This window comes from Tinamus guttatus, unplaced genomic scaffold (assembly GCF_059628265.1).
Source record: "Tinamus guttatus ecotype Peru unplaced genomic scaffold, ASM5962826v1 Tinamus_guttatus_pri_ptg000171l, whole genome shotgun sequence".
Lineage (NCBI taxonomy): Eukaryota > Metazoa > Chordata > Aves > Tinamiformes > Tinamidae > Tinamus > Tinamus guttatus.
This window is the reverse complement of record NW_028288705.1, coordinates 330,311-357,131: the sequence shown is the minus strand read 5'-3', so window position 1 is coordinate 357,131 and position 26,821 is coordinate 330,311. Positions and strand designations below refer to the sequence as shown.

The window sequence follows — 26,821 nt, the reverse complement described above, 5'->3', positions numbered from 1 at the left end:
GAAGGAGCGGGGCCCTGTGCCGAATTTCCGTGCGGCTGATCCTCCCGATCTCCTACGGACCTGCCAACGGGACCAACGCGCTCGCACGCGCTCCAGAGCCCGCCTCACTCGGCTGTGAACTTTAAATGGATTCAGCTCCTGTGGAAAATGTGGTATCAGGGAAGGAAATTTCCACGTTCATGAAAAAGGTACACTACTACAGGGGACAGCAAAAGCAGCTTCTTCACACTATCCTGGAGATATGCTTTGCCTACGGCTGGGAATGATGCTTTTTATTGGTGAGAGTAATGTGGTCTCCCTATCTATTTAGCACTTGTCTCTAGTAAGATTGCCAAAAACGATGCTAAAACTCGGTGCCAGTTTTGAGTGTGTGAGGGTTTTCTTTTGGTGTGTTTTAAATTAGAAAATGTGGCCTGGGATAAATTAGACCTTCCACAGCGGCCACTTAATCCTCACATGCTAGATTTCAGTTCTCACTAACCTAGTTGAGACTTGGTTTGGTGACCTAGAAATAAGAGGTTCCATGTCCCTTACGCTCCCCCCACCCCTCAGTTTTGTGCAGGATCCCTTATTATGTACCTATAGTAAGACTGTGAAATATGGTACAACGTGGCAAGCTAGTTGTGATCCGTGTTGGTTTTATTACAAATGGTGCAGCATTAAGTTTTCAAGTAAGTCTATGTTTGTATTTTAAAATGATGCACAATTGTCCAGTTTTGTTTTTAATTGAAACCATACAAAATACAAATGCCCATGTTAATGTAGCTAGTTTCAGACAATACATTCAAAAACACAGAAAAACAAAGCCTCTCCAGTTATAAACATGAACAAATGATGTTATGGAACCCTGACTTCTCTCGTTGAGCCATTCCTCTCCCTAGCATAGCTCAGCCGTGCGCTGCGGGTAGCTGAGCTTTTTTACATTGTGCAAGATTTGTCTGCTGGCCCCTGGGAAGGAGGGGCAGGTCCTATGCTAGGATTAGTTTTTGGAAGAACAATAGGTTTAGGCCTAAGAGCAGGAGGTTTCAGCTGCACTCCCATTCTAGGGGCCACCATGGGCTTGAACGTGCTCATGGTGTCACTGGAAGAACTCGTGCTCCGGCGGATCTGGGGCTCGGAGCTCCGCAGCACGACGCTGTGCAGCGGGCTCAGGGACTCCGTGGAGGTGGCCGGCGTGGGGGTGGTTTTCATCTGCTCCAGGGTGTCCAGCACCACGTCGGGGGCATGCTTGGCCGAGCTCTGCCGCTCCAGCTCGCGCAGCTCGTTGAGCGCCGTGTTCATGGTCTCCTCGATGTCCTGGTGAGAGCACAGGGAGAGCGGCATGTCAGGACACTCGCAAGGGGCACAAGGCGCAGGAGGAGGGAGCTGGAAACGCCCCAGTTGAAATGCCATCCATCTCCTCTTTAATGCACACTATAGCGTTAGAGCCAACTACAGCGTTCCTCTTTAATGCATATTACAGCATTAGAGCCAATTTCCACCAGATTCATTTAAGAAAAACTGTAGCTGGCACGATGGCAGCTTTGGCTCAACATTATATTATTATTTTTTTCCTCTTTACCTGATGCTTGAGTGTCAAAATTCAGCTATAATGAAACAAACCCATTTTACTAAGCGTCTGTTAAGAGAATGGACATTTGCTTAGCAGCATCTTTTTTTTTTTTTTTCAATTCTGATGATTTCTGTTACTCTTGGGTACTAATAACTGTTAAGATTTTACTCCGTTTGCTAACTCTTAGTTGGCTGCACCCCTCATATAGAGTCCCTTGGGTGTTCGGGATCAATAATCTCTCACAGAGGTGATAAAATTGGTTGTCTAAGGAAATGAAGCTCGTGTGTCTGTCAAGCCCTCTCTGTTTCTCTCTGTTAAATTTTAAGAAGAAAAAAACTACAAGACATTTTTCAATGAGGTCACCTAAGGAATTATTTTTCCTATCAGTAATTCTGATACAAATGCTAAAAGAATGAGCCAAGATTGATTTTCTACTTTTAGTGGTACTGAGATATGGTTAAACACTTAAATGGGGTTAAATATCCCTGCTTGCTCACAGTAACTTTCATGTAGGTTAATCAAAATTCAAGTTCTCTCACTGCCAAATAATCACTAGTCTAGGCATGAAAAACATCAGCTTCAGCCAAACAGCACTGTGTGTAGTTCAAGGAAAGTAAATAAATAACTTAGAGTAAAAGAAAACAGTAATAATGTTTACATTTTCTAATTCTCCAATATGTTGTTCAACTTGCTGAACCAGCCATGACAGCCCCTTCTATCCCTCATTAGAAGCAGAGTTTGAAAGCAAGCATTATCAGTACATTAAATTTTTAAAGCATGAATGACAGCTCTGTAGCAGAAATACTTTCATAATCACATTGTACCTTCAGGATGCCCTTAGTAATCATGTTATACTACCTAGTCAAAATTGAGTTTTGAAGACAGTGATATCTATTTGCTCAAGACCTGTTACCAGCTTTGTACAAGAGAACAATCTCATGATTTAGTGCTCTCTATTCCACCCTTCCCAACCTTTCCCTACCAGGAAAGAGATCGGTGACTGTTCCCACAGGAATAAGAGGACCCATGACTTAGGTAGGTGTATGTGCTCTAGGTGTCCCTGTTTGAGCGGGGAGGTTGGACTAGATGATCTCCAGAGGGCCCTTCCAACCTCAGCCATTCTGGGATTCTGTGTGATTCTGTGTGACTTCTTGCCCCTTGTGTTCCCAGGCACAAATATAAGCATTAAATCAGCAAAACGATATGAAACTTAGGCCTGAAATAGAAATCTGTGTTTTCAATCAAAAAGGTCAGTGCTAGCCAGTCACAGCACTTTTCTGTATACTGTAACACTATAAATAGTGAAAATAAAGTAAAATAATTGAACACTAATTATGCAAGTTAGATTAGGCCAGCTTTCATCAGAGGACGGAGGTTTACATAACTGTTGTAATCATATATTCTCCTAGTGTTCCAGTGGCAGAGGCAATTTCATTACAGTGTAACGGGAAATAATTTCTTTTTATTATTTCTGTAATGTCTATTCCCCCTTGTGCTTCTTCCACCCAGGATGCCTTAATGCATCGCCTTTCCCATGTTCTCTGTTTAGAAAGCTAAGTAAAATATTCCACACACATCCTCCTACCAGTGCACTTTTTCCAAGAAAATCCGTATGTGCTCTGGGCTACGCTGTTTACTGAGACTTGCTTCTCAGAAAAGCAGAGTGACAAAAAAAAAAAGAAAGAAAGAAAAAAGGAAATAGACACCAACCTGAGCTATTGACTCTGGATCCAGTGGTTTGTGGTCATTGAAGCCTGTGTATTGACCAGACGACGTAGATCTTCTAATTGGAGGCGAATCAATCTTCTTCAGCGAGTCGTGCCTGCTGATGTTGGTGAGGCTGCCGTGGCCAGGCCGGCGCCTCCGCTCAGGGCTGTCTGCGTTGAGGCTGCGGTTCTGCAGGAGGGCTCGGGGGCTGCAGTGGCTCGCCAGGTTGGGGGATCCCAACTCCAGGGATGAATTGGAGAGCGGGTGTGGTGGGTGCACGGGGCAGTGGCCATCGCTGCTTCTGCCGGGACGTCTCAGAGGCGGCGGCGGTTCTGATCTCTTTCTTTGCCTGCCCAAACGGAGAAGTGCTCATTGGGTAAGTTGCCATGACCCACCATAAACACATGAAGAAGTAACTGCTGTGTTACTTGAGAGGTGAGCTCTGAGTACTGCTGCAAACCTGTTCTGCTCAAGCTTACCTGCCTGAATACACATCGGAGTGACGGTCAGTGGGAGAGTTCATGTCCTTTGATGATGACTTATCCTCAGTGATTGGCCCACTGCTGGCTTCACTGTCTGCTTTCTGGCTCAGGGTATCTGAGAAGGTATCGTCCCTGAACAAAACACACATGGTGAGGTGAGGAGTGAGTTAGGTGTGACAGAGATCATCTCAGCACTCACAGCTTTAATCCCCATAAGAAACAAAAAGCAGGAATGTTGTGATGCACTGTAGTCCCTTCTTGTCTCCAACATTTGTTGGTAATCCTTCTGTTTACTGAGTTCTTTCCATTTTGACTGTAATTTTCAGTAAGCAAGAACTTTGTCGTCTTTGGCAAAGCACATGCTTAATACTATAAAACAAAAAAAGTTCAGGGCTGCATTTCTCCAATCCCTGTTATTCTGAAGTTAAAAGTCAGCAATTGCTAAAAAGAGATAGTCTAACTAAAATAGGTGCAACAGCAGCTGCCTGCTGATGTGCTGGGAACACATCCATAAAGAAAGCAGCTTAGCCTCGCAGTAGCTTTTGGTTAAGAGCTGTCAATTCAAAGCAATAAAGACAGAAACAGCCTGTTTAGAGGCAAACCTATCTAAACCCTTAACCTCTCCAAGCCTTCAAAGCATGTTCAATTTGGGAATTACTTTGTTAACAGCTTCCGTATGTTTTTATACCCCACCAAGAACATTGTCACACTGGACACTGCTTACATATCCTGCACCACTATGTACTGGTGAGGAACAAGGCCATCAATCCCGTTGTGCCTGCCTTCCCACCAGTCTTCGGATGCTCGGTGATACAAAAGAAGGGAAGCTCCTTTTTTGAAAGACAGCTCTCGTGCAGATCTTCCAACGTAGTCAAACTTGGCTATAGCTTCTATAGGCTCGCACTCTGGGAGGGGGGAGGTAAAAAGAAGGGTATCAGATTCCAGATAGGCTTATCTGCTCCTTTTGGTTTCACAAAACTCACATATCACTTTCACTCAGCACTCATTAAGACACAGAAGTGACAGCGATCAGCTGAGCTAAGGCAGACTTCGGGCAGTGGTTATAATACGTCCCGTACAGAGAAATACAGTCAGCCTGAGCCCAGCTGGGCAACGCCTGGGTTGCTCTGGAAGCTTGAGAGAACCGAACAGAGCTGCGATGGCGACTGCAACGGCTGGGGCACGAGGGGCCCTCTGCCGCCTCACGCGCCGGCTCATGCACGTCTGGGGCAGGGGATGGAGGCGACGGAACAGAGACCTCTGACAGTACCAGCACATTCGGGTGGATAGACAGCGACCTGAGGAAGCAACGTGTGGCCCAGCAGAAGTAAGAGCAGCGCCTTTTAGCTGCTGCAGTGGTAGGAGTCATGAGGAGGGATGTGCTACCTAACCGGGCTGCGCTGACAGCTCTCATATCCTAAAACTATGAAATTTCTGTCTTTTATGTGATGACAGTGCAGACCCAGTGAAAACCTCTTATTTTAAACAATGCTGAGCTGAGTACTTGAATACGTGTAAGCTTCTCCTGATGCTCTCTTGGGTAAGGAAACAGATCCAGACCGCCTAAAGACGACTCCTACGCAAGGGCAGTCCCTGTGTGGCCTGAAATTGCTTAAGGCACTGCTGGCTGTTCCAGCATCCCACGTTCCTCTGGTTTCTTCTGGGGAGCTCAATATTTTTTGAAGTCAAACATTGCTTACAGCAGACCTAGCCTGTTTCCACACAGTGTGGAAAAGCCTTTCCACCAAGAAATAATAAAAGAATTTTTTTTTTGAAGGCCTGTCTTTCAAGGATGAAACTAAACCCACATTTTCTTCCCTCAGTATTTTTGTAAATTCAGGCTTACACTGGTAAAGGATGCCAGCTTGCAAATTGATGTCAGTGAAGGGCCCCTGCTGAACATCTCCTTGCAGGTAGCATCAGAGCTGTCAGAATATCCCCTTGACATCAGTGAAGCAGCTGTGATTTTAACAACATCTATCTTCTGCACAAAACCAAATGCACCTGAGCTCCAATAGATTCAAACTTGTCATCACTGTCCCAAAACATAAAGAAAAACCTGCAAAATACTAGTTTAAAAATCACACACTTTGTTGATCTGAATAACTCAAAGTAGAGCCCCCTGAAATGACAAATTTCTTTACGTAATTAGAGCAATATTTAGATGGAAATTAACATCTGGGCTAATGACTAGCATAGCAGCTTCCTGTCTGGTGCAAATTAAAATCGCTGAGGCTGTAATTCCCCAGAGAGCCAGACTTATAATAAAAAACCCCTGTCCCTTTATGACAACATTTTGCGCAGGAATGTCTTTTTAAAATTAACCTCATCCTGCAGCATGAAAACATAATGATCGCACCTTTGGTGAGGTTATAGTTTGCAGCTGTTTTTTAATAACTTGCCCAGCCTGCAGAAGGCTGCGCTGTGGTTTGCTGCTGTGCGGTCAGGTTAAGAACTGTCGCTGACAAACTGCAGCCCATTTTGGTCAGTCAGCTGTTGCAAAAACAGGATATCTCCAGAGATGGCACATAGTGGTGTTTTTGGAAAATCGGGAGAATTTTAATGCTGGTACATGCAACAGTGGTATATTCTAAAATATGATCATGGTTTCATTTCTGGAGAATATATCTAAAACATATTTCTGACAGAAAGCATAGATGTGACAAAGTGAGAAGAGGCATGGAAAGAGATGCCATCTGAAGAGAAAGTAGATTAAACATGCCTCTTTATCTTGCATCACACCATAAGAAAATGACATTAAATCAAATGGCAATAATATAAGCTGATAAAAGGAAATGCCGCTTTTGCAAACATCACACATGTAGCTTGTGGAATTCATTATTAGAAAACACTACTGATCTCAGGCAGAATTCAGAAGAGGACTTAGACACTTGTGTGCACAGACATTTGCATTAGATGTAAATTAGGGCTTATGAAAGAGTGGAAGCACAAGCTCCCAGGTTTCAGAGCCCAAGTCACCCACTAATGGGTAGGAATTAAAAATGCAAGCAAAGAAATAACAAAACCCCCTCTACCACAAGCAGGCAAATGCCTAAGTGCCTGCATGTGTTTTTCACGGACCTTCTCTGAAGCTAACTGATAATGTTTATGGACACTGGACTGACTGATAAACCCTACACTGAAAAGCTATGGAATTTCCTGTTTGCACATTGGTTTTAACAGATGATAGAGTATCACACGCGTGCACACAGGTCTGAATCTTTTTGTTTGCAATTTAATGAACAAAACTAGGAATAGTTCCATCCCCCTTGGTGGAATTACAGTAATGTAAGAGCAGTACAAGGTAAGAGTCTGTTCTTTGCGTTCTCCCATGTCCTGTGCCTCACTGTAGATTTCAAGACTTACTCAGCTGCCTCAAGGAAGCTGCCCATTGGAAACAGCTGTATGAGCTGGTAACGTACTGATAACGGACGTGACTTCTGAGACATATTTGTTAGATTTCCTGGGTAATAAACCCTACTTCCTCAAGGAGCAAACCTTGGTACCTCTCACACAGTCTTCTTAATAGAAGTTCAAATATAAATTCAGAAGGATTTTATTACTTTTAAAGGGACCTTTTGCTTGGTTGGGTGCTACTTTTACATGGACAACTCCTTCCTATCACAAACAGTATTCTGATTTTATTTCTTAAATACTAATTCACCTCTCTACAAGTCAAACTTGAATAGTTAAAACCAAAATAGTATGACAGTCACTCCCAGTAACAAATGCACTTTGAAAAGCTAAGCCATTTAATACCAAGGTTACTGAATGACAGACAAGCATTTTTCACAGAAGCAAAGGTGATGAAAGGTGAAATTTGGTAGCTTAGTCTCAGATTCTGCATGAAACTGAACTGTAATGTCTAGCAGTAAAATTGACAGCTTGGAAGGAAACATAATTGCATTTCTCTGCCCATACCCGAGGGCATTTGACTACAATGTCAAGAAGTACTTGATGACATATATGATCTCACCAGCTATCATCCCTGGTGTTTCAAGCAGGGATGTCCAAGTGCAAATCTAGGACAAACTGAAGAACGTTGGGAAAAGCTTCAGGGACTCTGTTCTCACTTTTTTACTCATTCCCAATTCTGTTAATATTTTTACTATATCTGGAGGCACATTTCCGTGCCTTGTGCTTACAAGCCCAGGTTCGATGGCAGGTAGGTCTGTGCAGAGCCACCAGCTCAGTGTGCACAAACAGAGGTGCCGCTTTCACACCTAGGACCAGAGGGCTGGATGTGGGACCAGATGGCTCCCTGCAAAGGAGGTGCTGGCTGCACCCCAGGAGCTCAGGGAGGAGGGGAGGCCACCCCTGCGCTTCTGCGAGGTGGTGGCACCTGCCCTTGCTCGGTGCTTCCTCAGAGACCCTGTGTGCGCCCTGCCTGCCTGGAAAACTCTGTGTGCTGAGTTCCCTGGGAATGCAGTGGCTCCTGATGGGTTTAGCCGCTTCTGCTCCCTGCCCAAGAACACTGGGGCTTGGCAATTTTGAGGTCTGGTTCTCAAGACAGCAGTTCCCTGACTAGGGAACAACACAAGCAAAGAAACGGTGCCAGGTGTCAAAAGAGCAGAATTTGCCAAAATGTTGATCCCAGCATGAACTACTAAAAAGCAGTAAAAGTAGCACATGCTGGGGACACAACAGCAGCCTAAAACCTTACATGGACCTGTAATTTTTGCTTTCAGCAGAAAAACTGTCTCATTTTCCCCCCCTTATTTTTGACATATCTATGAACTGTATTATACTAATGGTATGTATGTTTTTCCAGCAGAAATAACCCATCTGTTTAACTTCCTCAGGAAATTCTCTCTTACTTCCTTTGGAAACAAACCCGTTTTCATATGCCTCCAATGAGAATAAAAAATCTCCAGTAACTTAAAGAAAATATTCTAAAAACTGCTTGAGCAAGACATAAATAATATCTAATACTCTTTGAATCCTTACATAAGGGACATTATCAGGTAAGGATTTTCAGCAGCAAAATTAGATATAAATAAATTTATTTGTGCCTCAGCTTGAGTCCAAATGGTCTAAACCTCACAAATTCAATTTAATTTCATTCAATGTCATAAGACATTATAGCGAAACATGCCTCTTTTTCCCTTTTTCTTCCCTCTTTTCCTTCCAGCCCTTCCAGTGATCAAGAGAAATATACAAACATGAGAATAGCCTTAGGGAGGAAAAAAAAAAGATGTTTAATAGGTATAAAATTTGGCAGTTATATTTATATGCTCAGTTGTAAGCCCCAATCTTCTTTTCCACGAGCTTCCAGGTTTTACTTCTGCTGACGTACTCTGCTCTTTTTTTAATTGAAAAAAAATCTGTTTGGTTTGCAATTTGTAATTAAACATACCTAGTTCTGCTCAGCCACACACTAGAGGTGGGTTTATTCTAGTAGGCACAGAGTGACTCACTTGCAGTTTACCTTTATATAGCAGATAGCTCTTATAGCCACAAAAACTAAAGCAGAGGAACAAATCCTTTAGCTTTTGACCACGGTTTCTGGATTATGTTTCAATAATGTAGTAGTGGGGTTAGCAACCTGGTCTTGGGAACGTCTAGGACACTGTAGCATAAAGTGAATCAGATTTTTCTACATTAAAATTCCTGCATTTATAGAATCTGCTTCACCTATCTCCTAACAGAGCGAAATCACCACGTATCCGATCAATGCCACCAAGCTCAGAATGACAGTGCTGGGCCTCCCTTTCTCTCTCCCCACATATTACTGGCACTGATGCATCGAACCCATGATCAATGAATCAATCATATTAAAATGCCAAAATGCCCTACACCCTTTAGCAGAAGCTTTCTCTTTGTCTGCCCAGGTCAGTCGGTGGCTCTCATGAGATTCAATATTCAAGCTGTAAAATTATCACCTCGTCTCATATCAGACACCATGAATATTTTATGGAAGGAATTGTCCAAGGGACAGGCACATGAATATACATGCAAAGAGATGGTGAATGCATTTCATTTAATGCAAGTGTCTGTAGCCTACATTAGAAAAACATCCTATTATAATGGAAAGTCTTTATCAATGGAAAGAAAAAAAAGGATTAGAGCTTGCAGGCTGAGAAGGGAAAGCGAACGCTGGTTTGTATGCGATCCAGGCTTCGTCTCCGCAACAGTATTTCCCTAAATCACAAATATTTCTGTGCTAACCACTATTTCACTGTAAACACAACTGCCTGCTTCCTTTCAGAACCAAATTCATTAAAAAGGTGTGATTGGGCAACTACAATTAAACTGCTAGGCAATCTGGTGAACAAAAGAACCCAACACCTTCTGAGTAATTCAGTCTTTCACCAGAGAGGCCCCTTACAAGTCAACTTCCCCATGCGGAGTTCAGGCATGGGGAGATGGATACCCTGGGTGTAAGACAAACTACTCTCATATCCCGAGTTTTGCCACCAGCCTGGGCATGGCTGCGCACACAAACGCACCCCTTTCCGACGGCTGCATCAAGAGGCTCTGCCTGCCCCTGCTCGGCTGCATCAAGAGGCTCTGCCTGCCCCTGCTCGCTGCAGCAGGGAGGACGGGACGGGCGACCCGGCCCTGCTGGCCCCTCTCCGTGACAAAGCAGGCAGTGGAACAATGGGTGACATTGTTCTGTGCGCAACGGGACCAGCACAGCCAGCTCGCCTATAGGTGCCCCTTCCTTTTGCCCTTTCTATGGCAAGCCTCCCAGCTCCTCTCTGGTGTTGCTTTTGACATCCTTTTACTTTTTTTTTTAGAGTATTTTGCTCCCCTGCTGCTGTAGCTCTTTCCCCCTGCTCCCTCCCTTTCCGTCTCCTCCTCTTCCTCCTACGCATCCTCCACGGTGGACAAGGAGCAGCTTTTGCTCCTGCTGCTTCTCAGTGCACATGTGCTGGACACTGCGGTCTGGGCTGTGGTGCCCACATACTCGGTGAGCTCACATGGCAGTTCTTCTCTGCAGGGTGCAGTATTTTGCAATCTTGATCTCTAACTAGCTACTAAATGACAGGAAACGTGTCAGTATTTAACAGTTTTGACACCTCTTTACATCTGTTCATTTGACTGAAGCTGGCCAATGAGTTCAGAAGTTCCCCAGTGAGATATCTGAGGGATGACCCAATCGACATAACCCAAAGTCAAATAAACCGTATTTATTTAGGAGATCTGGCTCAAAAGAATTAACCTAATAACGATGCATCAGCTTCTTTATAGCTACTTCCCCCCACCGCATCCTGAATTGTCAGAGTGAATGAAGTTAATGTTTATAGGGAAGGCCTATTCTTCAGAACTCTTACTGATGGGGTATCAAGCTTTTCAACATCTATAAACCCTTAGGAAGGCATAGCTTTCAAATTTGGAACTGCATGTGGCATACAGAGTAGCAATTACCTCTTAGTTAAAATATTCAAAGACACACTTTTGATAAGTTTAGCTTTTTCATAGAACAGAGAAAAGATCACCAAAAATGAAACACTATATCAGAAAATAGTATATGCTGACTGAAACAGTCTCTCTCTTGCCCTTCCTATGACTGGGCAAACCAGGAGAGGACAAGGAAACAGCTGGCCAAACACAGATAGATCAGAGCGAAAAAGCACACAAACAGGATTAAAAACAGTGGCTTTGCTACAGAACAGCCAGTCAAAAATCCTCTTCTCTCAAGTAACACACAATGAAGAAAGGAAGCAGATCTCCTGCATGAAACACCTGTAAAACTTCTATCAAAGGCACAATAAAGCCACAGACATACCGTCTTCGCTGGTGTGGGGCTCTGTACTAGCATCCTGGTCCACTTCCTCTAAGGTACCATGTTCACTGTATGGACTGTCACTGAAGAGAAACAAAAGGTTGAGCAGAAGGAGAAGCCACGGCATGAAATGGGTGCTTCAGAGGGCGTTAAACCTCAGTCACCGTCCTTCCCAGGCCTCAAGGGCAACTGAGTTTTTTTCACAAATATCCAGTATGTCACCCCTCCGTGCCATTATTTAACATTATCATTATAATGTCATAAAGTTATTTGAAAAGTAATTCTTGTGCCCTACGACAAATATATAATTACTGAAGAAGTCAACATACTTGTCCTTCAGATAGCAACTTCCTTCATATCAGAACTTTCCGGACTTTTCATTTAAGAGAACTGTGTGCAAGTGGCTAAAAGTGGAGAGGAGCAAGGGGAAGAGTCCTGCATCTGCCACAAGCTGGAACTGGTTAGGGCAGTTCACCTCTATGAGCCTCCTGTCTGGCTGTGCACTCTGTGCACCTGGCAGCCCACTTGCCTCTGCCTGAGAGCTCCCTCCACAAAACCTTGCAGGTAACATCCTGTGATCATTGTAACTGCCTCTTCTTCATTTGTTTTACAATTGACACTTCCCTTATGAACCTAAGTACTCTTCTTATTTACCTTCGTACTTCTATAGCTTGAGAAAATCATTATAGATCACAAGAGTCAACTGGAAAATCTGAAGGTTTTGTTAAGAAGATAGAAGGATAATACTCAGACTTACCAGTAGTCATCTCCAGCCATACATTTTTCATACACTGGGCCATCGAGTTCCTTAGCATCTGGAAAAATAGCTTCATGATGGATGATGATAGTTTTTATTATTTCATTTACATGTGCCTGACAAGACACCTGGTCTTGTATGTCTGGAACAGGCATCAGTGTTGGCCCAAAACAAATGGCCAGGTTGTACGGATCCATCATGTTTTCATCACTGTACTGTGAAAGGCTGTTATAACAGAAAAAAAAAAAAAAAAAAGAAAATTTGACTTATTCACTGCAACTAACCTTATTCTGAAAACTGGAGAAATTTTAATTTCCTCACGAGATTTCCCATTCTTCTTGACATTTACTCCAGCACAACATAACAAAAACCAAAAAATATATATATATATATATATATAAATTATGAAGTGAGCTATATAAATTACAAAGTGAGCTTCTGGTATGTAATGTACGTGTGTGCACATATGTGCTTCTGCACTGCTGTGTTTAGCATACACTGAGCTAATGGGCTAATGAAAAATGCATCAGCTGCTACTGCTTCTGTCTCATCAGGGCTTATCCTCAAAGGCCCAAGTGGAGTGGATCCTAAATGGGTTTACGTACTTACCAGTTCTCTTTAGACCTTGATGCATCTTTCCCATCCACTGGCTATAAAACTTAGGCAGATTGAATTGTCCTCTGGAGGTAACTCAGTTCCTGGATCTTATAAAGCCTCTTGTGACTTCTAGTTTCTGTTTTTATCAAGCAACCTAAAATCCCTGAGCACCTTGTCTTCTGCCCAGAAAATTCCATGGGAGGTTCATCTTGGAATCACCCGAACAAAAGACTTAGTTTTATTAAACAATTTCTGTATGCTTTTCTTTCCCCCCAGAAAAATCAGTATTATCAGTTATCAACTTGCTTTTTGAATGAAAAGTCGCTCTTTATTCCTCTACTTCAAATTTCTCATAAGAGACTCTCGCTTTTGATTGTATCTGTGCAGAGCCAGACAAACATAAACTGAATCCCTTGGACACCCTTTACCTCAGTACTGTTCTGCGCCCTGAAGCATTAGTATGTTTGCTTGTGCTTAAATACAGCAATATCTTCCCTTTAGAAGGGGAATTTTGGAGAGAGTTTGTCACATACAACAAACACAAGCTGAAGAAGTAAACATTCTAAATGTGTTAACTGGAGACATCCTGTTCTTACAGATTTATAAAGGTGTTTCTGTTTCATCCTTTATATACACAAGGTAGTGCCACAAGGAGGATAGATAGTGACGACTGTCATGGTGAAACATGAGCAGTCCTGCTGGTGGCTGGAACGTCACCATTCCTCAGGGGCCACGGCTGGGCTGACACCATTTAACACATTCATGAACAACCTGGCCAGGGGCTGGCAGGCACGTGCAGATGGCACCACATTGCAGGAGGCAACAGGCATGCTGAAGGACATGGTCACTGCTCAGAGCAACCTTAACAGGACAGGGCAATGGGCTAATGGGAACTTCAGCAAATTCATCAAGGATGAAGGCAAAGCCCTGTGTCTGGGGCAGAATAACTGCATGAGTTACCCCAGTCCGGAACTGACTAGCTGGGTAGCAGCTCCCAAGGGAAAGCAGTGGGGTCCTGCTACACAACAACCTGGACGTGATTCAGGACATTCTCCCTAGCAGCAATGAAGCCTAATTGTGTTCCTAACCAATTTAGGAAGAACATAGCCCAGCAGCTCAAGGGAAGGGATTATGCCCCTCCACTTGGCACTCACATAGATATATTTGGGATGCTGTGTCTAGTTCTGGGCCTCCAGTACAAGAAAAATTAATAAACTGCGTAGAGTCCAGAGAAGGACCACTGAGGGGGTTAGGAAGCTGAAGCACAATGAGTACAAAAGAGGGAGAGGGAATTTAGCTGCAACCTTCAACTACCTAAAGGGGAGGCGTAGGCCAGATAGAGCAAGACTCTTTTCGGAGGTGCTCAGCAAAAGGATGAGAGGGAACAGACACAAGCTGCAGCAAGGGAGATCCCTACTGGAAACAGGGAAAAAAATCTTCACATTGGAACAGACTGTCCAGAGAGGCTGTGGATTTTTTGGAGAAAGCTTGACCTGAGAAATCCTTGAGCAACTCGATATAACTTTTGAAGTTTTAAGCAGGAAACAGAAGTCTACTTGCTTGCATATCCTTTTTTCAGAAGTTGCCTTGCTTTTATATCATGAAAATCCAACTAGTTTGTATCAAAACATACATACATGGGGCATTCTCCTTAATTGTAGACCCATTATTAGAAAATACAAGCAGAAACATGGAGTCTCTCTCTGGCTGAACTTGGCGTCAAGTAAATAGCTTGCAGTGCCTATGTTGCTTGCATTTATTATTTATTTTTCCCATCAGGATATTAAAATCATCTTGGGATGGGAAAAAATTCTACTTCTAAATTATGTGAATTGTTTTTAATGTAACTACAGTTTGTGTATGTTATTTTTCTTGCTTTACTGGATTTCACTTCCACTCTCCATTTCAGACAACACTTTAATCTGTCTTCTTAGAACTTTACCCAGTTTGGGACGAATGGAATTCTAATCTGCATGAAAACTGTTTTACTTCTACTTTCTTTGCCAAATAAAATATTATCTTTTGTGTTCAGTGAAGCTTCAGTGTAAATTCTCCACTGAGTATGAGTAAACACAACAAATCCTGATACCCACAGAGGGAGGTAGATAAAAGGTACAGTATCTTGAGGAATTCTAAAGCACTTACTGGTTGAGGAAGGCAAAGAGGTATCTCATCACTATAAGGACCGACCTGGGCAAAGTAAGGAGGAGTTTGCGGATGTGAAGAGCCCTCTCACAGAGATTGTCTATTCCTGTAAAACATAAGAAGATACTTTAAATTATCTTTCCCATTATGGTCCAAAACAGCATTCAGTCAGTTCACTCAAATGGCATTTGTCTCTTTAGTATTACGTGTCCCTGCCAGCACCTTCTCATTTGGGGCAATTAAAAAAAAAAAGAAGCCCTAAAAGTCCCATCCCTCTCATTGAAATCATATGCACTTTAAAAGTAATAAATTCAAACACACCGTGCAGATCTGCTGAAGTCAAATTCTCTCCCACCTGCTACACAGCTCATAAAGCCACAGTATTAGTACAAAAGTAATCTGAAGGAACCAGGAACAGAAGTTTGTCCTCAATTTCAGACACAGATTCATTCTCTTTATTTGAATGTGGATATTGGAAATAACACTCCACTCACTAAGGTTCTCTAATCAGTATTTTTTATCACCTCTCCATTTGTAATTCCAATAATAGCAAAGCAGCCAAAAGACTTTATGTTTTTCAACATGTAAACAACAAATCCAAAGGTCACATGTACCTTCCCCACCAAAATTCTTCTGAGGTGAGCAAAACAAAGTCAGCTGAAAAAAAAGTCACTTTCTAATGTAGAATAAGAAGGATAAATTATTTTTTCTTGTGTTGGTCAGAAGCATGTGCTACAAGTGCAGGCAAGGATGGGGAAAGAAGACAAACTATCTTCCAGAACAACCGGTCTCTGAAGTTTCTAATCAGTGTGTTTTCTATGTAATTTAACACTGCTAGAAACAATCTATAATGTCAGCAATGCTCCTTATGTCAACAAGAAAGAATGCTGTAATTAACGTCATGTAGGGAAAATCTTACTAGACTACAGCAGACGTAGTTGCTCTGAAATGGATGTTCAAAAATTTGGAAATGAGAAAGAAGAGCTGATGCCAATCACCGATAAGCCATTTGTATTAAAAATGTGACATTTAACAGTAGACACTTAAAATAATTGCTCACATAAAAATGTGTTAACTGTAAACAGAGCTCCTCCTGCTTATTTGTGCTTTTTTTTTTCTATGCCTGTTTCCTACAAATCAGCACATATTTGTAGATGCAAAATGTGTGTTGTTCTTTCTCAGAGGAACAACTGGTCTCCAGTAATGAGTATTTTTCTACCATGACCTGAGCATAAGCAGAACATCTCAGCTGAGAGACATTTATTGCAGCAGCAGCAACATGAAACTCTTGCAGAAAGAGAAAAAAAACTATTCTACTGGGGGGCTGAATGCTGGAATAGCAGCATTGGTGAGCCCTGCATCAGGGCTTATATGGGAAAAGACGGCTGCCAGGCTGTATAATTTATAACCTAATGAGCCCATATGAACCGAGACTCTGGCACTGCACTTCTTTAAGCAGAGTATGGGACTTGAAACTTACTTTAATGTTTCTGCTGAGCTGTATGAGCCCGAAGGAGGCATTTCTGGTCCCTGGTTGCGGCCAGCAGTCTGTGACAGGGATGTGCCGGCCTGGGAGCGGTTTGCACCGCCAGGACGTGCAGAGCGATGGCCATCCTCTCCCTCTCTTTCCCCTGGGAATCAGGGATGGGGCAGCACCACAGAGCCTCCCTGCTCCCCGCAGTGCAGCCCAAGACCGTCTCAGCCTGCTAAGCCAAACTGCCTCATGCAGCCTTCAAACCCCTTCTGCCATCCAAGAGCTCCCGCTACTGCTGCTGGTGCCTTCTCTCCTGCGGTTCCCCCCAGCCAGCCGCGCTGTGTATCTCTGTACACAGAGCTATAGGTTGGGATGCTTTTCAGCCTACATGTATGTGTGCAGGTGGGTTTTCTGTGGAAGGTCTAAAGAGGTGTCAGTCACTTCGTTAGGCTCTTGGTGCCAGCACAGTGTGAGGCTCAGCTCGTCTCTAGCCTTCCAGCGCTGCACCCTGGATTTGGGAAGCTGGGGAGCAGCTGTGACACAGCACCAGCGCCTGCCCGATGCATGAAAGCCTCTCCTGGCTAACACGCTGTGCTGCGGCCCTGCCTCTGCCAGGCGGTCTGAGAAACCTTCACTGCCCTAAACCAGGACAGGTTTCACCCTAGCTGAACTCAAACCAGAGCTGAACCAAGAAACGGACTGGTTCAAGCCCCAGGTGGTTCCAGCAGCTCCTTCCAGGAACGTGCTGACTATCTGGGTACAAGAGCTTTGTCTAAAATAATAACCCAAACCAGGACAGGGCACAGCCTTGAACACTGATGCAGTCACCATGCTGGGGCACCTCTGCTCCGGGCCAGCTACAGCTCTCCCAGGCAATACTCAGGGGGATGCATGAGCCTGGAGCGAGCCCCAGGAGGAAGCCTGGACGAGGCAGGGACACAGAGCCTGGCTCTATGTCCTTGTGTAAAACCAGCTGTGCCAGCAGAGCCATAACCAGCACGGGCAGGTCATGTCTACAACAAAGCTGTTGCAAGCTATATGTACTAGAATGAGGTGTGTGTATTTCTAATACCTTCCTGCTAACCCAGTCCCAGCTTCCATGAAAGCTTCTTTATTGAAAATCCAAACCACTGCCAAGTGGTAAATTTGGCTGCTTTCCATACTATTCCAAAAGGCTTGTTTTACTTTCTCAGCACTGGTCTGTTTTAAGGGAGATAGGTAATAACATTTTTTATTTGCCTGTTGCTTTTAAATGAGGAGCCAAATTTTATAGCTGCAGGTATGTGCGCGGTGCATGTGTGTTTGTGGATATGTAGGAAAGCAGGAACGAATGCCGGGAAATATTTCTGCATCCAGGCGGGAAGAATGTGTTAGCTCTGCTGCTTCCCACACAAAGGAACTGAAGGCATCGCCGGGCCTCCATGGCCTTTCCCATGCTGGTATGTGAAGGTTAGCTGCATCTTCCCTTCTGGTAGAGACCCTCTTTTTATTTCTCTGATTTTTAAGAACTGTAACTAGCCCTACCTCAATGCTCAGTGAGGTATTTCCCATTTTTCAGCTGTGAAATCTGATGTACTGATGCCTATGCCTTGCCTAAATAATGCAATTAGCTGCTAAACAGAAATGGAGAACAGGGAATCCGAGCACTTGTTCATTACTCTAATGATAAATGAGGCTTCCATCCTCAGACACAAGCAATTGGATAAGCTTATGGCAAAGCCAAGCACGCTAAGAGCTAATGCACATTCTCTGATTGTGCAGGGAGGCGGGGAAGGAGATCCCATGTGAAGGACACAGGGATATAACCACAAATCAACGCTATCATCAGGCAAATATTGCAAATGGAGAAGGCTATTTTGTAGCCTCCATTCTGTAGCTTTGGAGCCCATCTGATACTGCTGCATTCCAGACCTGTCTCAGCCAAGGGGAACAAACTCGCCACTACGAGAGTTTCCTACCAGTCAGAAGGAAAAAAGTTTCAAATTGGGAACTCTCTGTGCTCTGCTGAAAACTACAGTGCAGCCCCCCAAAACACAAAAGAATAGCTGTGAGGCAAAAGGAGAGAAGGAAAAAAGGTCAGGTTGGTTCTGGGGTTTCATGATTAAGGCACTGGGCTGGAGACCTGGTTCCCAGAACTATTACCTCATTTGCATCAGACAGTAATTTAATGTACTTCCAAATAACTTAAGGAGCTTGGTCTTCTATGTACCCACAAAATCATCTAGACATCTAACATCAAAGGTGTTTTGGATCTAGGGAACATTCACCAGCTACTATGAAACATGAAAAAACAGGGGTTTGGTGGGACTCTCCAGATTTATTAGTCCACCTTTTTCACCTGCCTCTTCACCTCTATCACCTCTGAGAGAAGTCTGTCCAACCTGTCCATAAATCCTTCAAAGCCTCTCCAAGACAATCTGTTCTAGTGCAACCTCACCTTGCTCTTGGAAATTTTTTATTTAATGGTTCTTCCAAGGACGTTCTCTCCAATTGGTCCTTGTGCTTAAAATGGACAAATAAATCCATCTGAGACTCACGCTGTTGCCTCAGTGAAGGAATTCCTTACGAGCTCCCTGTTCCATTGCCAGCCATTGGCGTGAGTGAGAGAGGTGTAAATCTGGCTACTCAAGCCTTACACGAAAGATGTGAGTCTCACCTTCCCAGGAAGATGAGCACTGGCACTTGCTCCAGAGGCCTTTGCCTACTACAGTCAGTGAACATGCACTTTTCTCTTCCTTGAGAAAGAGCACATTTTAACTGCCCATTGAATCACCACGAGGCTTTATCAAACAGACTCTAAAGTGAAAAGATGAACAATCTGCTTCAGAAGAGTACAGAAAGTCAGAGAAGGAGGAAACACAATTACTACCAGAAAACCCCAAACATAAATAAAACAAGATTAAATTATAAATGAAGACAGGGATATATTCATGCTAAAGTACATTAAGAAAACATAAGGCAAATTGATGTTTAATTAAGTAATAATCCTGAAGTAGTGGAGCATCTAACAGGCAATAAATATTCAAATACATAAACTCAAAGCATTGGTGACTGAGAACAAAAGACATTTGCAAGAGAGCAATTGCCGGTGGCTCTCAAATGTTTTGGGCCAACTGAGCAGCTACATGTCTTTGTCATTAAAGGTTGGTTAGAATGCTATAAAAGCATTTTTTTAACTGCACTGTCCTGTTCACCATCTTGGCCCTACACATATCCTTGCCTGTGCTGGTGGTGAGAGGCGGGTATCCCATGAGGAGAGAAGTAGTCAGAGGTCAGAAATCAAACACGCAAATTCCGGTTTACATCTCTTCTACCATCCTGTTAACATCTTTCGTTGGCCCATCTCAAAAGGAGCAAAAGAAAGGAAGACATTTTGCAAGGGGGAGATATTACTGATCAGCCCATGTAGGAGGAGAAACCTGGTGTCAGCACTGAATTAACTGGGCTAACGCAACAGCCAGTGCTGGGCTGTGCTAGCGAAGCACAACCCCAGGCAAGAGCAGCATGGAAGGAGAGCAAGAAATCAGCATATATAAGGGTGAACTTAAGCCTCTCTCCACTTTTAGATAAATCTCATCCAAATCAAAGGTGTATATATATATGTATTTTAACTCAGCAATGCACTTATGGCCCTGTGAGATCTATTTAAGAAGACATTACAGATGGGCAAAGACAACCGTCTCCGCTATTACTTGGGGAAGGGAAACAGCTGTAATGATTGTGCTGAAACATCTTTGGGAAGAGTTGACAATTCACAATACAGTTTTTGTTTTTTTAAACTTTTTAAATAATGGGCCACAGACTGGAAAAACAACAAGATAATTTCTTGACATAAGATATTTATATCTGTAGAGAAATGAAAACTGCTGACTGCAAAGGATCAAAACGATGAAAGGGAAAAAAACCAAGTTTTTATCCATCCTGTTGTGTTAGTATATCAAATTAAAGGCAAGGGAGATGACAGCAAGAAGAATTATAATGACCTAAACAGTAGCTGAATTGTCTGGATAGCTTAGGTGTGTCTGGGGCTGCATCGCACAGCTGTGTATGTAAAACTCAAGTGTAATTCAGATATATAAGAACTCACACTGAGAGAGAAGTGCTCATGCAGGGAGGATGAAACATGGGGAGCCTTGAGGACACGACTTCAGGACCCTCTGCCTGCACATGCAACTCCTGTTCCAAACATCTCGCTTCTGTGTGGGGCAACCAGCTATAACTGGAGGGCAGAAAAGAAGCACAGCACAATTCTCCTCCTTCCCCTGTGTTTTACCCTCTGGACTATTCTGTGCTGCTGTCAGCAACAAGAGCCACGCTTTTTGCTGAGAATACAGAATTGTGGCTGTGTGATGCACAGAAACCCATAATGAGATGGAGTTTTCACATGTTGTCCTACCTTGCGTGCCTCCTCTGGAGCCACTATAATTTGATTCCAATTTTATCTAAAACATATTATAAACCCAAACAGAATAACAATGTTCTCATGAGTCTAATACAAATTACCCTAAAAGTCACAGTCATTTTGTACTGTTTCCAATGTACAAAGGGGAGAGCATTAAGTCACAATGCTCTATTTCATTTGAAAGTATATGCATAAATGCAAAGGAATTCCTCAGTGCAGCCATTGAGGAAAGGTTCGTTTTACAGCAGTAGCCTCAATTATGCTTGACATCCATAGCTAAGTACTTCTGTTTCAAGGGTTTTTTACACTAGCACCATTACATTCACATATAAAATGTGTGACATTCTGCCCTTTTATAACTTTACATGAACATTAACTTTAGGAATTTGTTTTTTCTGTTCCCCCTCTTTTATAAAAATTTCTGCCAACGTTAACAAAAATGCACTGGCAAATTTGGTCCAACAAGCTGAAGAGGTTTATTCCTTTCCTTACTGTTTTATCAGAAAACTAATGCAACAAGAATTGGAGTATTCACACCCGCTTAGTTAAAACCACTAGAGCTTTCTGGTCTTTGCATACTGAGCTGTGACATACAGAATTTACAGTGACTTTTCTTCTCATAGAGGAAATGCAGCCAGTGCCTGCTGCCATTAATATGAAGGACCATATGAAGGAACTATTTAGTGTAGCAGGGTCACATGAGCACAGAAAAAGGCACTAACGCAGCGATGACAGGCTCAAAGTCTGCACTGGGACAAAAGTCTTGCCTAGCCTGTCTTCCCCTTTGCAGGACGTACAGAGTGATGAGGGCAAAAGACGGCAACGGACCCTAGTCTTCAAGACAAGACAGTTCAATTTAGACTGAACCGTTCCAGGTCCTGTATGCGGAAATGCCTGTTATTTTTTCCTTTCACAGGAGCGCCTCGTTCCCCGCAGCAGCGGAGGGGTCAGTGGGGCACCCAGGGCTGGCGGGCTCCGCGGCACTGCAGGTGCAGCGCGCTGGCCGGCGCGGGACACGAGAGCTGCTGCCTCCTCGTCCTGCAGCACGCTCAGAACCCACCCTGTGCCTACAGAAAATGAAGCCATGCCAGCACGCCCCAAAAGATGCCCCTTTTTGTCCCGATAGAATCCAATCTTCTCCATCCACTGAAGGAAGCATTGACAGGACTTTCAGTGCAGCCCTATAGAGAGTGTTGTGGAAACCCAACCAAACAACAGCCTCAAAGGAAAAAAAAGTTTAAAAACAGGATCAGATGGCAACAAGTCATTTCCCAATAACTGTCCCATTCTAAAATGTATCTGGGAAAAGCAGTGCTTTGCTCAAGACTATTGCTTATGACTGATTTCAGTTCTACTGGATGATGCTGCTATAAACACAGGTTGTCAATTCCCCTTATGCAACAAATTAATCTACATCCTATCCTGAACTTGCAAAACTTTGACCTCTTCTAAGGAAACCACAACCCAGTGCTAGAGATCTGGTATTCATTGTCACTTTTCTTAAAATTTCTTTGTAACAAATGAACATTTTGGATAACTGAATGGGACCCTCCGGAGAGGCTGGCTAATCCTTTGTGTACAACCTCTGCCTCTGCTCCAAATATCTCAGTCTGTCTTAAGAAGCACTAATGGTCAACGGAAACATTTTGAAATCATGTAGGTTCCTCTTCTTCAAAAGGCTGTTTGGGGCAGATATTTTCCGTCTCCTAAGCCCTCACATGTGCAGTCTCTGTAAGCTGAATGCTCACTCTTGGCATTTCCCAATTCTATTTAAAGCCATCCAGCACAAGTGGAGGAATCTGCAAGTAGGGGGGCAATACTACCTCCACATATAAGACTACCAGTCCTCTTGTTCCTAATGGTTTGTCAAAATAAGAATCCCACAAAGAGATCTAAAGGGCAGAATCTGACAGCAGAAATTTTGAAAAGGAAACCTGGCACACATATGTAATGATTAAAGTGATTAATCATTTTAACAGTTTATCCAAGGATAAACTGCTTATCTGTCAACTGAAGCCATTGAATCAATATTTTTTTTTTCATCGGATGGTGCTTTAATTCACTCACAAGATAACTCCCATAAAGCAGTGCAGGAATGATTATGTAAAGTTCCAGCATCCCTATCATGCAGAAAATCAAACTCAGCCAGAGTGATCCCTCTTCAGCTTTCATTTTTACCTGACTCTCAGACATCTGCTGCGCTGTGGCACAGCAGGTACCTGAAGGTGAATCCTGGCTTCCTATGGACACCGTGTCCCCCTTGGGTATCATCCCTTGTGTGGGATCAGACCACTAGCCTGCAGTTCTGAGGTCCTTCTCAGCACTACTGGGCCTGTAAACAGTGACAGCTGCAGAAAACTGCCAGGGTCTGTCCTGACAGCCCCAACACGTGGTGCACAGAGATGGCTGCAGCGACGCAGACCCGTAACGTCCGTGCTGAATCCCTGCAGCCCTCCCCACACGGAAGGAGAGGGCACACGCGGGTCTCCACGCGGCCTGCGCGGACACGGCGCGCACATCCCTGCATCCCTGCTCTCCTCTGCCAGGGCAGCTCTCTGCAGAGCGCCCGCCCTCGCGCGCGTCCCCAGAGCCCTCGGCACCTGCGCGACGGCCTCCTGCTCCTTTCGGCTGGAGACAGCGATTCCCAAGGAAAGGGTTCTAAGGAGGAAATTATTCCACAAAGTCAGCAGCTCTGCCTACATCTGATGGACCCGCAGGAAACAGTGAAGCTATTGATTGCTGGCTTGGCCTCAGCCCTCCGCAGGCATCTGCAGGCATCTGGGCCCTGGAAGGGGGTTTGTGCATTCCAGTGCAACTCAGCCATCCGCTGGCACCTTCCTCAATTCCTACAACCCCCCGTGCCCAGCTGCAACCAGCAGCAGCAACAGACCGGCACGCTGCTCCCGCGGAGCATCCTGCTCCCATGGCCTCGGTGCAGAGCAGGCTCTTGCACCCCGTGGTGCCTGTGCCCAAGAGTCGTCCCAGCAGCTGGACATGGGGGTTTAAGCTACAGCCCAGAACCACACAGTGTCCAACAGTCAGTTACTTATTCACCAGCACTGACTGCAAGCTGCAGGGCATGAAAACCTTTGTGCAAAGTCACATACTCGCTTTGCACGGTCATCACTTCATCCCCCTCCGTCTGCCCCAGCGGGCCGAACAAAACAGCAACGCGTGTCAATTTAACCATCTCGGCTACACCAGGAGATGTTCTTCCTGCTGGGCTAAACAAAGACGTGTACTGTGCATTAATCCTACTGGAAAAAGGCAATGACCACAGCTGCGAGGATGACTAATAACTGACCCAGACTGTTGCGGATGGCAAATTGTCTCAGAAAAATCGGTGAAGTTAGCTCTTTTTCCAGGCAGCTACTGTATATGTGAAAATACAATTCTAAGGAGAAAGAAATAAGAATTTCTACTTACTGATACAAGAAATAAGATCATTAAATCTTTCCTTAGGAAAGACAGGATTTTCCAGCCCTCGGAAATAGAGCTTCAGTACTCCAGCAACTGAGTTAATGTCATGGTTACTTTGGTCATCTGCCAAAGGATTTTCACCTAAAAAAAGTAAATAAAACAAGTAAAACACACATACAGGAGAATTCTTGCATGCAACATTTGTATAAGGGAATGACATTTTGGGGTTTTTTTTTGCTTGTACTGTGTGGGAGGTGGCAATACAAGCATTCGAGTAAGATAACAAACATTGATCTAGAAATCTCAGCCTGTGATTAAACTGAAATAGCAGAGTGAAAAAAGGTTTCTTTAAATGACATAACCTAGTGATCTCTTAGACCCTGAAGTTCCCACAGTGCATTTCTGGACATGTAATGATTTGTCATTACTAAAATAAAGAGCAAATGTTCTTAACTGAAGAGGACTTCTGGGATTATTCTTTGGGACCTTACATAAAGCAAATGGAATAAAATAACTCTTCAAACAGCAAAAAAAACCTTTCAAACTGCAAATTTTTCTACATTCATTCTAAAAAAGCCCATAACATTCAGAAATATGTTCAACAGTTTTGTGGTACAATGTAGGGAAACTGAAACCCTCAAGTCCATGACTGGACTATGTGTATTTTAGAGACTTGATCTTCATTTTGAAGCACTTTGAAACGTGGACATCTTCCAGACTCATGCTACCTAGGAGAAGTAGTTAACAATAAAGCAAATTTAAAAATAAATAGAGAGCGTGGCTTCACTTAGCATGTAAAAAAAGCTGCCTCATGTATTTTGTCAAGGACTAGATCAGGTTTAACAACCTACATAACTAATACAAGGGAGAAAAACCTTGTATGTATTTTTTCATGGTATCAGTCACAAGACTTATTGCTCCAAGGGTTTTTCCATTAGCAGACAATCTGCAAAAGATCTGGAAATTAAAACCCAGGTTCTAAAATCCAAGGAAGAGGACATAAAACTGAAAAACAACGTAATGGGTATTGTTTAAACACAATTAGAGGATTCCTGGATTGTGGCTGCACTAGCAGAGCAATCCTAGGCTTGGTGTTGCCAGTTATTCGTGCTTAAAAAGCTATTTTCACTTCCTGGTATCTCTCCCATGATTCCGTCTCTGGTGTTGAAGCTCCTTCAGGAATGAAACCCGTGGCTGAACACGGACATGGCTCTTTCCCAAGCTGTGACTGCACTGACCGTGATGCTGCTTTGGCAGAGGGACTCCGAAGTCGCCGCTCATATTCCACAAGATCACATATCAGCAGTCTCAAATTGCACTAAGTAGTCTCTTGAATCTAATTAAAAAGATAATCTTTCCTTTCTGAAGATCTTCAAAGTACAATACAGACAAAACTATGCCTTGCAGTTTACCATGAACAAAATAATGAAGTTTGCAGTTAAGTCAAGAGCTGTATGCCTTGGCTACACAAAGGGTAGAACATAACCTCAAGCTCCTGAGACATTACAAGGGGAAAATCAATTACATTACACTTTATTAGGAATATGATGGTGCAAAGTTTTAGATGCAGTACACAAAGTGCACGGCAAATCACTTAGAAAGCCAAGAGGGCAATTAGAATTTAACAGATTTTTTAAGTGTCAGATATTAAGGTGCTTGAATATCTGAAAATGCAATTACCTCTCTCAAATGAATTTTTAATATCATTGACTTCCACCTGGGAACCAGACACTCTAAAAATTCCTTGATGCTGAAGACCTGAAGCAAAGATGGGGAAGAGTGGTGAGAAATGAATCTATTTTAGAAATCAGCTAATTTGACAAAGCTGTAGCAGTAAATGCCAAAGACACACAAAATAGCCAGGGGATCAAAGAAATGTCACAAAGTGTTTTAGAGCTCACCATATAAATTGATAAATCTGATACAACTTTCCACAATGAGAGGAATGACTTGTCCTGAATCCTGGAAAGACAGAAGCAGAAACGTGTACTGCAAACTTGAAAGAGGAAACTTCCCTACCCTACACTGAATGGGAAAATTAGTTTTCTTATCAATCCAGATGGACATACAGTGCTGACAAAAAAAACCCACAACACCAAAGAAAGTATTTCTAACAGAATTCTCTTCCTATTAGAGGGAGGGGGAGAAGGAAGAGGTGAAAAGAAAGGATTAATGTTCTTAATGAAAAACAGTGAATCAGGAAATCTGCAGCCTTCATTCTCTGTCTCTACCACTGTATCTGCCTGACACTGTATGTGACACCTAAGCTCATGCATTCAGCTTAGACTTCGGAAGCCAAATGAGTTAAAGCAGTGAACTTTTCTTTTGAATTTAATGTTAATGATAATAGTCCATCATGAAGATGACCTTTCTGATCTGATTCATCTAACTTACCTTTCTTCTCCTGGCAGGGAAAGTCTTACATGCTAAGGGCCTAATTCATGGGGATGATGGGAGGAGGGGGGAGAAATGTGCTGACAAAAAAACAGGTGACACTGCTAAAAAGAGGTGTTTTAATGTAAGAAATGCTTGCAGTGGTAGGGGCATGAGTTAAGC

At 43.4% G+C, this 26,821-nt stretch overlaps 1 protein-coding gene across 2 annotated transcripts in view; it reads right to left on the bottom strand.

Moving 5' to 3' along the window:
- Nucleotides 1–443: 443 nt before the first annotated feature.
- SRGAP1 (SLIT-ROBO Rho GTPase activating protein 1) overlaps nucleotides 444–26,821 on the bottom strand; it is a 128,986-nt gene continuing 102,608 nt past the window's right edge. For both annotated transcript variants that reach the window (XM_088522928.1, XM_088522927.1), the window contains exons 13-22: nucleotides 26,167–26,227; nucleotides 25,946–26,023; nucleotides 24,272–24,406; nucleotides 14,970–15,075; nucleotides 12,228–12,452; nucleotides 11,474–11,553; nucleotides 4,466–4,646; nucleotides 3,739–3,873; nucleotides 3,263–3,608; nucleotides 444–1,296 (exon numbers count right to left, since the gene is read on the bottom strand). In XM_088522928.1, coding sequence (XP_088379054.1) covers nucleotides 919–1,296; nucleotides 3,263–3,608; nucleotides 3,739–3,873; nucleotides 4,466–4,646; nucleotides 11,474–11,553; nucleotides 12,228–12,452; nucleotides 14,970–15,075; nucleotides 24,272–24,406; nucleotides 25,946–26,023; nucleotides 26,167–26,227 — 1,725 coding nt within the window. In that variant the 3' untranslated portion in view covers nucleotides 444–918. The remainder of the gene's footprint in view (nucleotides 1,297–3,262; nucleotides 3,609–3,738; nucleotides 3,874–4,465; nucleotides 4,647–11,473; nucleotides 11,554–12,227; nucleotides 12,453–14,969; nucleotides 15,076–24,271; nucleotides 24,407–25,945; nucleotides 26,024–26,166; nucleotides 26,228–26,821) is intronic.